This window comes from Cupressus sempervirens, chromosome 1 (assembly GCF_028749045.1).
Source record: "Cupressus sempervirens isolate cs-2001-9-10 chromosome 1, ASM2874904v1, whole genome shotgun sequence".
Lineage (NCBI taxonomy): Eukaryota > Viridiplantae > Streptophyta > Pinopsida > Cupressales > Cupressaceae > Cupressus > Cupressus sempervirens.
This window is the reverse complement of record NC_143118.1, coordinates 25278950-25293918: the sequence shown is the minus strand read 5'-3', so window position 1 is coordinate 25293918 and position 14969 is coordinate 25278950. Positions and strand designations below refer to the sequence as shown.

The window sequence follows — 14969 nt, the reverse complement described above, 5'->3', positions numbered from 1 at the left end:
AAAAACTCATTAAAAACTCATTAACAACATGCATAAGAATCACTAAAGTTGAGACTCTCTCTCAACAAAGACTCCATCTGAACAAGGGCAGCATTCTCGCTGCTTTAATTATCATAATAAAAGCGCTGATTCCAGCGTTTGACCAGCCAAGGATCTTTTGTACTCGCACTACTACATGAGCTTGCTGATCTCTGCAAAGGACTTGGCACTCTCCCTCTATTGCACAAGCTCCCTTTAAATCTCATTTCTTACTCTTCAAAGAAACAAATCACAATGACAAACTCAATAGGTTCTTCTCTAAAAGGATGTGTCACCAATTCAGTTCCACGGCTGCAAGCATTCCCCATGTTCGTTTCTACAACCTACAAGAGCTTGAATATAATCTCTCATCTTGTTCCTTCTCATGTTGAATTTTGTTGCTGCAATAGAGATCTTTATCTCTCGAAATCTAGACGTTATTACCGTTATTGTCATCTTCAGCTGGAAAGGGCACTTAAGTTTAATTTGTAATATTAAATGTAAATGACGTGTCATTCACATGCATTGAGGCATGAATATTCAAAGAGATATAATTAATTATAGGAGTTGTGAGAATCTCAAGAGACCTTTGATTATAATGTGAAGAGTCTCTCTTATTGTTATATATTCGTATCAAGCAAAGGATATTGTACACTTGAACATTTCATTATCAATAAAGATATATTTGTGTTATGTGGCTAGGTTTTCCCAAGATAATTCTGGTGTTCTTTTTTCAGTTTTCTCTCTTTCTTATTGCTGGTTATCTTTATGGATTTCTGAGCTCTAGTTTTAACATCTCAAACAATCCTAGAAGCATATTTAGAGAGATTAGTAGAAGTTCAAAGAATCAAACTATCCTAAAGAGAAATATACAGATCAATGCTAAAAGCATACACTATTCCTAGTGTTCTAAGATGAATTAATATTAACTACATAAAATTCATAATCAATATTCAAATGCATAACTCTTTATTGCCTAAATTTACTCACAGAATTATAGTGCACAAAAAAAGTGAAGAATTCGAACACCAGCACATCTGCTATTCTTGTAGACATGAATGCCAACCATATAAGCATAGACAAGCATTACACCATACTCCCCATTGATATCAATAAAAGATGGAAGCTTCTTCAAAGATTCTACCCTCCAAGGCTCTTCAGTCACGTGTTCTCATAAGCATCCCTTATTTCTTGCATCTCTTAAATTCTCAATTTTCCTATTCTGATTGTGCATCATTCTTAAACCTGGCTCTGATGCCATGCTAATGTTTTTGAATCAGAATATAGGCAAAAAAGCAGAAACACAATAACAAATGACACCAAGTTGTCCTAGGAAAACCCTCCTACTCAAGCGTGAAAAACCCAACCTGAAAAAATATAGACCCTTTTATAGAAAGTTAAAACAAATACACAGAACTTTGACTTCTGATTATGGATACCAAACAGTCAATCAATCAGCAGTATATGAAGTTCAATCACTTCAGCTATGCAGATACAGAATATAAAAGTTCTTCAAGTATCTCATAGATACAAACAATAATGAGCATAACTCACTCACTCAAATCTGTTTTTTCAAAGATCACATACATACAAATACAATATCATAAGATGAACTTGATACAGAAGATGTACTCATATTTCAGACTTGGCAATATCTATGCAGCAAAACGATCAAACACCCAATACTCTCTCTCAACCCAACTTCTATCCAATTGAACAACATAATAAAGGCCTTTTGCTTGATAAACGAACAGAAACATGCCGTTACTAAAATTGAATCATCAGCAGTTACAAAAGAGTGTTGATTAGAAACTCCAGCGATGCCTTATGTCAAGTGAGCTGAAAACAAGAAGCCCAACAGACTCCTCACGGAATATGAATGATGGGTGGTGACGGTTACCAAAGTATGTGAAAAATACTGCAGAACTGAATGAAGGTAATTATAAAGATTATTTTGTGTAACAGAAAAGAGCCTCTCTTTAATCTTGAACAAAATTTGCATATGATATCCATAATACTTGGCAGTGACGGTAAGGAAGGACATCACTTGATCTTCGATCGAATACATACTCTCAAAGTATGAACAAAGAACATAAGACAAATATCAAATAGCATCTCTGCTGAAGACGAGAACCAACAAGATCAATAAAAGTAGAAATCATCATCTTTGCTGTAGCTCTAAGAGAAGATGATTCAAAGGGTTTCTCAGCATCAAAAGATGGTACTATTTTTCATTGGGATGTTGAAACAGGTGCAAGTGAGAAATATGACTGGCCCAGCAAGGAAGCCTCTACAAAAAGTTTAAATAGGAAGCAGGGCAGCAAACATATTCTATCAATGGCTATCAGTTCTGATGACTGGTACATGGCTACTGGAGGATTAGATCGTTTTGTTCATCTATGGGATACCCGCACACGGGAACATATTCAAGTACAAATTTCATAACCTCTAGTGCTTATCCATTATTAATCTGGGCAGAGCAATCATTCAATTTTTAATCTTCTCTATTTACTGCAGGCCTTTCCAGGTCACAGGGGAGCTGTGTCTTGTTTAGCTTTTCGGCAAGGTAAACAGCAACTCATATCTGGATCATTTGATCGCACAATCAAATTGTGGAGTGCAGAGGACAGATTGTACATGGATACTCTCTACGGTCATCAAAGTGAAATCCTAATGGTAGATTGCTTGCGAAAAGAACGAGTTCTTTCTGTTGGACGTGATCACACATTGCGTTTATGGAAGGTATCTTTTAATGTATTGGTGGAAGGATTTAGGCACTTAGAGATATCCTGTTTCATATATAATTTTTTATATAGCAGCTCAAGTTTACATTAAAAAATAACGTCACTTCTTTTGAGGTGTTTGATGATAGTATTCTGAAATTTTTGCTATCAGTATGTGTTGTGTGTCATGAAGCAAATACCAAGATCTGCTGTAATTTGCTTTGAAACTTATTGTCTAGAAAATCTGAATGATCTTATGGTGTAGGTGCTTAGCTCATCATATCATTCTCCCAATCTAGTGTCTATATTATGGAGCATTCCCGTGGTTGTGAAAAGTTCGTTTTATCTTTCACAATATTTTACCCCTTTTTTCTAGCTTCCCTGTATAGTTTTAGTATTTTATTTGCTGACATTATATAAAATGATGGATCATTTATTACTAATGATGTTCAAGGGAGATAAACTAGAAATTCCCATCACCATCCATTCAGTGGCTTCAACTTTTATGATGAAATCTATTTATGGCCTTTTTTCTTTAGAGTGCTTGTGTGATGGGTATGGTTTACTGATTATTTAATAGATTCTCCCCAATGACTAACTTTGGTGTGCAGATTCCTGAGGAGACACAGTTAGTGTTTAGAGGACCTGCAGCATCTTTAGAATGTTGTTGTTTTGTCAACAATGAAGAGTTTATATCAGGTTCTGATGATGGAAGCATAGAACTTTGGAGCATGATGCGGAAAAAACCGGTTTTTATTGCAAAAGGTGCACATGGGCATGCGGGTATTCAACATCTCTCAGAGAATCATGGCGCTGGGGAAAAGCCAGAAGAAATGACATCATCACAAGTTAATGATGGCAATGATATTGGTAAGCAATTTGTAAATGATAATTGGAAATTTGGGTTTAATGTCATGCCACTGTTTGATTAAAATGCCAACATTGAACAAAAATAATTGATCTATTGAGAAAGGTTAAAAAAGACAACATTGAACAAAATCAATTAATTTGCATAGGAAGGTGCAATTAGCAATTATGCTAGGCAAAATAAGTGTGACAACTGCAGCTTTTCAAACTTGAAGTCTCTCTCTCTCTCTATACTATTCCGGAATCTCTATGGTAGATATTTTATTAAAAATCAAGGATGAGTGGACTGTAGAGACAACCCCTGTAACTAGCCAAATTTGTTGCACTTTTGTTTTTGTCTGATAACTTGTCAAACTGTTCGACCACGTGTAGAACATAACAAGTTTGTGATTCATAGATCTATGTATTTCCAGTCCGTGTTGTTATTTTTTGCATGCGAGTGGATGTTTTAGTCATAATAATGCTAGTTTCATATGCAATAATTTGCTGAATGTACTAATTGTGTTTCCATTATTAAAGTCATCAACTCCAATGATACATGGCAGAACAACAATTCATCCATGAATTGTTGTTCTGCCATGTATCATTGGAGTTGATGACTTTAATAATGGAAACACAATTAGTACATTCAGCAAATTATTGCATATGAAACTAGCATTATTATGACTAAAACATCCACTCGCATGCAAAAAATAACAACACGGACTGGAAATACATAGATCTATGAATCACAGACTTGTTATGTTCTACACGTGGTCGAACAGTTTGACAAGTTATCAGACAAAAACAAAAGTGCAACAAATTTGGCTAGTTACAGGGGTTGTCTCTACAGTCCACTCATCCTTGATTTTTAAAAAAATATCTACCATAGAGATTCCAGAATAGTATAGAGAGAGAGAGAGAGAGAGAGAGAGACTTCAAGTTTGAAGAGCTGCAGTTGTGACACTTATTTTGCCTAGCATAATTGCCAATTGCACCTTCCTATGCAAATTAATTGATTTGTTCAATGTTGTCTTTTTTAACCTTTCTCAATAGATCAATTATTTTTGTTCAATGTTGGCATTTTAATCAAACAGTGGCATGACATTAAACCCAAATTTCCAATTATCATTTACAAATTGCTTACCAATATCATTGCCATCATTAACTTGTGATGATGTCATTTCTTCTGGCTTTTCCCCAGCACCATGATTCTCTGAGAGATGTTGAATACCCGCATGCCCATGTGCACCTTTTGCAATAAAAACCGGTTTTTTCCGCATCATGCTCCAAAGTTCTATGCTTCCATCATCAAAACCTGATATAAACTCTTCATTGTTGACAAAAAAACAACATTGTAAAGATGCTGCAGGTCCTCTAAACACTAACTGCGTCTCCTCAGGAATCTGCACACCAAAGTTAGTCATTGGGGAGAATCTATTAAATAATCAGTAAACCATAACCATCACACAAGCACTCTAAAGAAAAAAGGCCATAAATAGATTTCATCATAAAAGTTGAAGCCACTGAATGGATGGTGATGGGAATTTCTAGTTTATCTGCCTTGAACATCATTAGCAAAAAATGATCCATCATTTTATATAATGTCAGCAAATAAAATACTAAAACTATACAGGGAAGCTAGAAAAAAGGGGTAAAATATTGTGAAAGATAAAACGAACTTTTCACAACCACGGGAATGCTCCATAATATAGACACTAGATTGGGAGAATGATATGATGAGCTAAGCACCTACACCATAAGATCATTCAGATTTTCTAGACAAGAAGTTTCAAAGCAAATTACAGCAGATCTTGGTATTTGCTTCATGACACACAACACATACTGATAGCAAAAATTTCAGAATACTATCATCAAACACCTCAAAAGAAGTGACGTTATTTTTTAATGTAAACTTGAGCTGCTATATAAAAAATTATCTATGAAAAAGGATATCTCTAAGTGCCTAAATCCTTCCACCAATACATTAAAAGATACCTTCCATAAACGCAATGTGTGATCACGTCCAACAGAAAGAACTCGTTCTTTTCGCAAGCAATCTACCATTAGGATTTCACTTTGATGACCGTAGAGAGTATCCATGTACAATCTGTCTTCTGCACTCCACAATTTGATTGTGCGATCAAATGATCCAGATATGAGTTGCTGTGTACCTTGCCGAAAAGCTAAACAAGACACAGCTCCCCTGTGACCTGGAAAGGCCTGCAGTAAATAGAGAAGATTAAAAATTGAATGATTGCTCTGCCCAGATTAATAATGGATAAGCACTAGAGGTTATGAAATTTGTACTTGAATATGTTCCCGTGTGCGGGTATCCCATAGATGAACAAAACGATCTAATCCTCCAGTAGCCATGTACCGGCCATCAGAACTGATAGCCATTGATAGAATATGTTTGCTGCGCTGCTTCCTATTTAAACTTTTTGTAGAGGCTTCCTTGCTGGGCCAGTCATATTTCTCACTTGCACCTGTTTCAACATCCCAATGAAAAATAGTACCATCTTTTGATGCTAAGAAACCCTTTGAATCATCTTCTCTTAGAGCTACAGCTGTTACAGACTGCTTGTGTCTTTTAACAACTCGCCACTCTACCTGATTGGAAGGCTTCACAACCCTGTTGAGAATTGACCTTTAGCATTCATTTATTATACGGAACCAAACTAACATACCACAACATATTGTCTTGAATTTCCATTTACTAAATGAATTCTTTTCAAAATTCTGAAGGGCTAATCAATAATTTCCTGTGGCACTTATTAGAGAAATTTGGAATTTGGAATAATTGTCCACTCAATTACTTACTACTTCAAACCATCATACGAGGCTATGCATTGAACTCTTTTACAAAACTCAGCACCAACCACACTATCAACATTTCTTTAGCAAAAAAAAAATATTACCAATAGGCTGGATAGCTATTCAAAATTCATGATATAAACATCAAAAAAAGAAACTAAAACAGCTATAAACATTCATGCGCATAGACTTGTTCCTTGAATGAAGTATGCACACATGTAACAGAATCAAACGACTAGGCAGTTCAGTTGAATACAATGCCTTTTCTGGAAGTAGAGAAAAGATAAATGCACCAGCAAGCTATCATAACATCTACGAAAAAATTATCTTTAAATTGTATTTTGTTAATATTTCATTGACAATCAAGTAAACAAGCAAGTATTTTTAGATTAACAATCTTCTGTTAATATTTCAGATTATCATAACTACTAATTTTAAGTGTTTGAACCATTCTCTGGTGAATGAAACTCAAAAACTTTAAAATAAAAGCCCTGGTCTAAATAAACACAAAGAATCACCTCAAGAAAAAAAGTTCTTATAATAAAAAATTTAAACACAAGAGGTTTGAATCTCCAGGCCATCAAGTTGCTCTTATTTGTCGCATCAACAATAATACACAACTAAACCAATATACAGTTGAGAACTCCAGACACCAATAAAAATAACTAAAAGATCATTGTAATTTGACGGCATACAGTCAACTGTGACTTATTTCTGGTGCAAAAGCTTAAGCATCATTTAGAGTTGGATCCACACCCAAAAGAAAAACGTGCAGAACTTGTCCCAAAAAGATAATTTCTGCAATGTCCCTAAATTTAAGTTCCACTAAGGCCATAGCTAAAATAAAAAATGTATAGTACTGCAAAAATGCGAAGTACTATAACAAAAATTTAGGTACTATAAAATCATAACTTCAACTTGCAATGTATAAACTTACTGATAACCAAAGCAGAGTATATCATGGTTTAGAGCCCCATAAAAGCATAAATCGTTTGGGGAGTAAATCCACAAACCAGAGGAGTGGGATTTTTAAATCCGCAAACCAGAGGAGTGGAATTTTGGAAAAAATCGACAAAAATCAGATATAGACAAAAAAATGTGAAAAACTCAAGAAAAGCAGTCAAGAACTGCGCTTCTTTTTTAATTAAAGGACATTTCCATAGAATGGATGAAAAGGGACATACATAATGATTCAAAGCACTTGCACAACCTCCTGATATATTTTAAACTTGGAGTACTCAAAGTTTTAACCGTGATATTGTTTGTTTAGAATTCAATCAAGCTATGATTTGAACAACAAAATATGATGTGGCCTTTCTTATTTTTCAAAATCAGAATGAAGCTACGAAAATCTTCATATTCATTTAAGTAGAATTCATTTGTGATATTGCTATCAAGATTCGTCTGTGTAGTTTTTGAGTCAAACTCATTGACCCAAGTTTCATGAGTAGTAGTTTACAATATTCCATCTCACATAAGAATGAATGGAACACTATGCACTCATTACATCCAAGTGGTGCTCACAAACGTGAACCACTAGGACTTCCCAAAAGGTCACTCATCCCAGTACTACTCCAAGCATAAGTGCAATTAACCATGATTGTACCTTAAGAATCATTCTTTAGAAAGCCTCTTAAACTCATCAATTGATAAGTGGGAGATGTTTTCCACAGAAAATCTAATCGTTATATTTACTATCAGGATTCATCTATGTAGTTTTTTAGTCAAACTCATTGACCTAAGTTTCATTAGTGGGTCGCAAGAACCCATCTCTTATGAGATTGAATGGAACAATTAGCATTCATTGCATCTAAGTGATAAAGAGTGAAGCACCAAGACTTCCCAAGTCGTCACCCATCCTAATAGCGGTCTAGCTCAAGTGTGTTTAACAACGAAGTTTCCTCCAAAGTTAATCCCACTTGGCTTGCAACCCCATTTACATAACCTTCAATATGTGTTGTGCCTTATGAACCATTTATTGGAAAGCCCCTTATACAAATCAAATAATAAGTAGGCCATATTTTCCACAACAAGTCAAACTATGACATCTCTATCAAAATTCATCAGTGTAATTTTTGAGTCAAACTCATTGATCCAAGTTTCTTGAGTAATGGTTCTCAAGAATCCATCTCTCATGAGAATGAATGGAACACTTAACACTCATTGAATCTAGGTGATGAGCAGAGGTGAAGCATCGGGACTTTCCAAAACATCACCCATCCTAGTACTATTCCAACTCAAAGTGCACTTAACCACAAAGTTGCCTCCAAGGTTAGGCCCACTTTGTTTGCAACCCCATTCACAAAACCTTCAGCAAGTGTTCTGCCCTATGAAACATTCATTATAAAGCCCCTTAAGCTCATCAAATGATAAGTTGGAGATATTTTCCATAAGTTAAATTTTGATATTGCTAATAATTTTTGAGTTAAACTCGTTGACCCATGTTTTGTGAGTAGTGGTTCACAAGAGCCCATCCCTCATGAAAATAAATGGAGCACTAACCACTCGTTGCATCTAGGTGAAGCTCGTAGAGGTGAAGCATTAGGACTTCTCGAGAGGTCATTCATCCTAGTATTATAGCTTAGACATGCTTAACCATGGAGTTTCGTCCAAGGTTAAGGCTACTTTGCTTGAAACCCTGTTTGCAAAACCTTTAACAAGTATTGTGCCTTATGAAGCATTCATTAGGAAGCCCCTTAATCTCATCAATTGATAAGAAGGAAAATTCATTATTTAGAACTCTCTCAAGTTCCTTTCATTATATACACTCAACAAACAATTGTATACAAAGTTGGCATGACATACACATATGTGAAGTGATACATACACGTGTATATAACAAAACAATTCTATATATGTTGAACATAAAGACTGAGCTGCGTGAATTATAAATTTAATTTAAGTTATAAATATTGAGCAATTTCATAAATCATAAGAACTTATATGTCATAATTGACAAGCCTAAAGTGATTTATATAATTATCGACGGGTTCTTTGTTTTCTCTAAAATAGATAGTGAAAAACAATGTTACCCTGCTCTTTTAGATATATTGCAACAAATAAGGAAGCTTTGTTATGATCTTCTTTTGCTTCATATTGCAACAATTTAAATATTTGAAATTCACATAAACAAAATCAATGTTAGAAAAGAAATATTATCAATCAAGTTATACAATATATTCAATGCAGAGAGGAAAAATTTCTTTGTAATTGCCTATCTCTCATGCCACTTCCCGAATCTACAATACTTCGCGACTACGCAAAACTTTCAACCCCACTTTCCCAATTGCATCTTGAACGCCACGCATCAATTTCGTAGAGAAACACGTCATATTTTTGCAAGTTTTTCCCATCACAATTGCTATTAGAGTTTTTGCTAGTTTCCCGTAATTATTTTGCTTATCAAATTGTCACTTTTTGCCAATTAATCATCTAATAAATTGCAAAAAAAGTTGAAAGTCGTTGACCAAAAATCCTTGATTTTTGGGAGAATGAATCACTGCACATGCCAACTAATGATTAATCACACATAATCATGATTTTTTGTCATTTTTTGCTTCTATGCTATTAATATTTATTAATAGACAATAACAATTAATATTTTGAAACTACTTTGTAATATTAATTATAAACTATAAGAGTTTGTTGCTTCTTGTAAAAGGGCAATCTATAATAGTCATAGTTACACCGCCTTCGGGGACGGGGGGACGGCAGAATTGGGGGGCAAGTTCCTAGGACGGGCTTACAGAGGGGCCTCAATTTGGGGACAACGGGGAGACGGTGGCAGGGGACGGGGCGTTGTATATACTATACATACGATACTTAAAATGCTAGTTATGAAAAGATGTATTGCAATAGAAGATATAAAGATGTAAAAGTGTCAATACTTGAACATTGCATTGAGTTGGAACATCGAACATTGAACATAAATAGTCAAATCAGCACATAGTAAACATTGGACATCCCCCCATCCTCAGTGAAGGTGGCAGAAATTGACGGTGTCGCTTGGGATAGGGGGACAAAGTCCCCAAGTACCTGGTGCATCCCCTTCTTCGAGATGTGGGGCAAAAGGGGAGGGACGTGTCTCCATGTTACTATGATAATAGTGCATAATAATTATAGTTTCATAGCCCAAGTCCCCGGTGCATCCCCGTCTCTTCATAGCCTTTGCTCATTATAAATTAGAGGTTGCTGGCATTTGGAACACAAATACCAATCTGGCAGCGCTTAGTACATTTGCAGCGATCCTTCGCGAAAACCAACAAATAATGCTCCTCAACCAAAAGCCAACTACTCTACAATTATTGGTGTTGTCTATTATGATAATGGTCAAGATAAAGATGTAATCAACACATGCACCATCTTCATCTCCCCCTTAAAATCCACTATTATTAGATGCATTTTCCTTTTACAAGTCACTTCAATGACTTTGATTGATCAACAACTAAAGGTTTCCATTATTCCATCCATGATATGGATACCTCTACCTCATCCCACAAATTACTTATGGGCTTCAATGGATCCCTTACGAGGTTCGTCTTTTGCAATTAGTTGTCACATACCTCAAAACCTAGGCACTTGTACCCTTTTCAATCTTCATTAATTTATCTGAGCATTTTTTGCCAACATGGTGAGAAGAAAATGTTGAAAGTCAATCCCTTTGCATAGATACATCTATGAATGTGATAATTGGCAATCTCTCGAAACTCTTGTAAAATATCATTTCCAGCTATTTGATTTGGTCTCGTGTAAGAACCATGGATTGTTCTTTAAGTGTGGCCAAAAGTGGGCAATTCCTCTACCAAAAGTTCAAGATCAGATGGAGCAAGGGGGCTCATTTCTTGATGCCCTCTCCACAACCCAAAACACATGTTACATCACCAAATGTAAAGAACTAGCCTATAGAGATTACTATAACAGTGTGTCGTGGTCCCCAAGAAATTGAAGATGAGGATATTCCTTCCAAATGTCCATTTAGCTCTTCTAGAACCCATATGACTACCATTTCCCCACGTATATAAATCACCAAAAAGTGTTATACAGCACAGCTGAGATATTCCCCACATGCTAAAAGCTCACCACTAGTATTAACGAGAGCCTCAACATGTTTTGGATGTGAAACATTGACATCTACAGCATGGCCAAGTCTACCTCCACAAGCAATGCTCCTATACATCAAGCACTACAGCTGACTTCTATCACAGACTTCTGTAACTATTTATCTACCCCCTTTTACCTCATTTCACAGTTCTTGTATGATTTCTGCATGTTTTCCTCTATAGAATCATATGCGACTATATTTGAGGATTGTTTTAGGTTTGAAAGTTGCCTTTTAATGAATACAGTTTTGATTTGAACTATGAAAACTCTTCATGCCTATGACTATATAATTGCATGCTTGTATGTATTACTCATCTTGACAGATTCAAAGGAACAAAAAGTTTCCATATTTCTGAAGGAATTTAGGCAACTACTACAACCAACCATATGATACAACTTTACGTTTGCAATATATCATGCCCATGCTAGAGATCATGTTCTTAATAAATAAACCTAGGATATACAATAAAATATAATGGCAATTCATTATAATAGGCCACCGCCAACCATATCTACAAGAATTAAACAGAAGAAATTTATTTTAAAAGGGAAAGTAGAGTTAGAAGAAATTATAAAGCAATTTAATTTTTAATAGGGTTGACTGGAATATTTTTTATCATTAAATAGCGGCTAGGGGCAGCACCCTTGTAGTAATATCTAAAAAATCACATCATTGGGCAAGAGACTGTATTCAAAATGTCCTGATTATTACTTCTATCTGTAATTCATCTACCCCTCAACCGAACATCTTCTATAAATCCTACTAAACAACAACCCATCCAGGCATTTCCTTGGCAGCACAAACCTTGACTAGGCATCCAGGGCCACACTTAGAATGAATGGCCAAATCCTCTTTCACAAGTAGCTCCACACTAGAGGAGGCAACACTGATATCTTTGACCTGAACACTCTCCTCATCCCTAGCAAGACCTTCCAAAACGAATTACTTCTGCAACCAACCAGGCCACACTCCTTTAGTAGGTCCATCAATTTCTTCAGAAAGGTATTGCATCTTGCCACCATCCACCGCTACACAATTCTAGAACCATCCACCCAGCAAAGGGGATATCTCTTCACTTCCTTCCCTCATTGACATATCACATAGTAGACTTTTAGCAAAGCGATCATCTTCTTTTCATCAATGTTCTCCTGCATATGGTCTAATTCATCAAGGAAATTTTCTTGAAAAGCTTCGTACACAATGCAACCATATCCTTCGCTTCACCAACATTGTTCAAGACTGCAACAAACATTGTCGTAATATCCATATTCACACAACAACAATGCTCAGATGAGAGAAAATCCCCGCCCAAAAGCCTATGTACTGCACAGACAACCAGCCCATGGCTGTAGATCAGAAGCTTTTCAGCCATTTCTCTAATTAAAAAGCAGTGCCCCATTATGGAAAGGTGTGAGTCCCCCAACTCTGGAAGCTACAAGGGTGAGCAAAATGCATTTGTAGATGGGAGCATTCAAGACATTTTTGGAATGGAAATCGAATAAGCAGATCAGCAATTTGGATTATATATGAGGACCTATTAAGGAGTGAAAGACAAGTCAATATTAAGGAAGAGAACTGCAATCAGCAATGACACAGCAGAAAACTCAGATGAGTTTTCTTTTCAGAATTATTGAGTTGAATGATAATTAAATTTCATCATTTTTTAATATTTAAGATACAATACAGTTTTCAACCTAAATAGGAACTATTGTTCTAGGGCAAAAATAAGAAATGTCCCTAAAGAGAAAACTACACAATATTGCCCATGTAAACTGACACTAGTTCTGTTGCTCCTTGCAATGTCTATCTTGCTTCTTTAAAACGCTGTCGTGCTCAATTTCTACCTTTAGGACTGTCTCTTAACCAAAACAAAAATCAAGTGATTTCATGAACTCCATTGCTCAATGTTCTTATCAAGAAAAAGTTTTCTCGCACGTGATACCTTCAAAATCATCCTCCCAATTATTACCTTAGCCAAAAAGAGAATTTTATCAATCCGATAAATAAATTTAAATGAAGAAGGGAAATACCTCGAAGCAAGAAGACGCTGCACACGGCCGCTCTCTTCGAGCTGCTCCTGCTGAAGAATCTCGGCAACAAGCGAATCCCGTTTACCCCTCCGCCCTTCTTCATCTTCATCTTCTTCGTTTTCCTCATCCTGATCTTTTGTTATTTCCCTAATTTTGTCCAGATAAGCTTTGGCCAACTTAAGTCGCTTATCATCAGCAGTCTCTGTATCTTCCAAGGCGACGTCTTCATCTTCTTCCTCCCCATTTCTGTCAACAAAATCGTCGTCGTCTTCTTCGCTGCTGTGAATCTCCTCCCCCTTCCCTCTTTGTCGTTTAAAGGTTTTATCGTTGAAAAATGGGTCATTGCCAATTGCAGGAGTTTTTCTTTTTCTGTTACTTCCTCCTCCTCGTCCTCCTCTTCCTCCTCCTCTGGATACATTGCTCTTATGGCGCTGCTGGTTTTTCTTCATATTAAACATTGTCGGAAATCTTGATCCTTTCAGCTTTAACAATGGCGGCACCTTCCTTCAGAAACTCTGTGACTGCCACTGCATTTTTTCATCGGCTTAAACCTCTGAAAATAAATTTTAGGTTTTGGGGGACTGAATCTTGCCTATGCGACCGAAAAGAATTAAATTGGATGGAAGGAATATTTTTTTTTTTTAATTATTTAACATATACTTTTACAAATCTACATAACTATATAAATTTTACAAATTTACATAACTATATAAATATTGGTAGACATATTACAATACTTTTCAGATTAATTTGAAGTTGTTTTCATTTAATTTTTGATAACTAGTTTTAAAAATAGTTTCACATATAAATAAGAAATCTATTGGTTGTAAGTTGAGTATGATCTTCAAGTAGGCCTTCCTTGTGTGTAGAAGGTCATTTTCTATTAATAGCATTTATTTCCTTATCCAACCTTTTTTTCTATAGGGTCTTTATTTCCCAATGGCCAACCATAATCAAAGTGTTCAATGTCTCCAAAAATCGTTGGTGGTCAAACATGCGTCTTTCAAGGAAGCATTACAAGAAACCCTCTCAATCATAGATGGAGCACGCTTCTACAAGTAGTGATCAACCACATCCACCTCTACCAAGGACTTCAATGGGTGTAAGGAACTACCTACCAACGCTTAAACCTAACCAACAAATGGTCATGGCTATTGATGTAGAAAAATCTAAATTAAAGAGCTCTATTGTATTTCTAGCAACCCAGGAACTAACTAATCTGCCTTCTCAAACTTTTTTAAATGAGTGGCTTCATAAAGTGTGCGGAAAAATATTAGTTTTTCACTTTTCATGCTTTCGTATGTTACAGCAAGGATTGTTTTGGGGTTTTCAATAAACAATAATAGTGAAAAGAAAAGTATTAAGACAGTTTTGGAGGATAGGTGCCTATAACTTTTGGGTCATCTCATGGTCTCCATAACCTATACAAGAGGA

The 14969-nt window shown here is 35.8% G+C and overlaps 1 protein-coding gene across 1 annotated transcript in view; it reads right to left on the bottom strand.

Annotated features, from left to right (window-relative positions):
- The window catches only part of LOC149575987 (U3 snoRNP-associated protein-like EMB2271), a 56701-nt gene extending 42634 nt beyond the window's left edge, over positions 1–14067 (bottom strand). The window contains exons 1-4 of the mRNA XM_089816114.1: positions 13536–14067; positions 5898–6222; positions 5586–5810; positions 4735–4993 (exon numbers count right to left, since the gene is read on the bottom strand). Of these exons, the coding sequence (XP_089672240.1) occupies positions 4735–4993; positions 5586–5810; positions 5898–6222; positions 13536–13993 (1267 nt within the window). The 5' untranslated portion in view covers positions 13994–14067. The remainder of the gene's footprint in view (positions 1–4734; positions 4994–5585; positions 5811–5897; positions 6223–13535) is intronic.
- Positions 14068–14969: the final 902 nt, after the last annotated feature.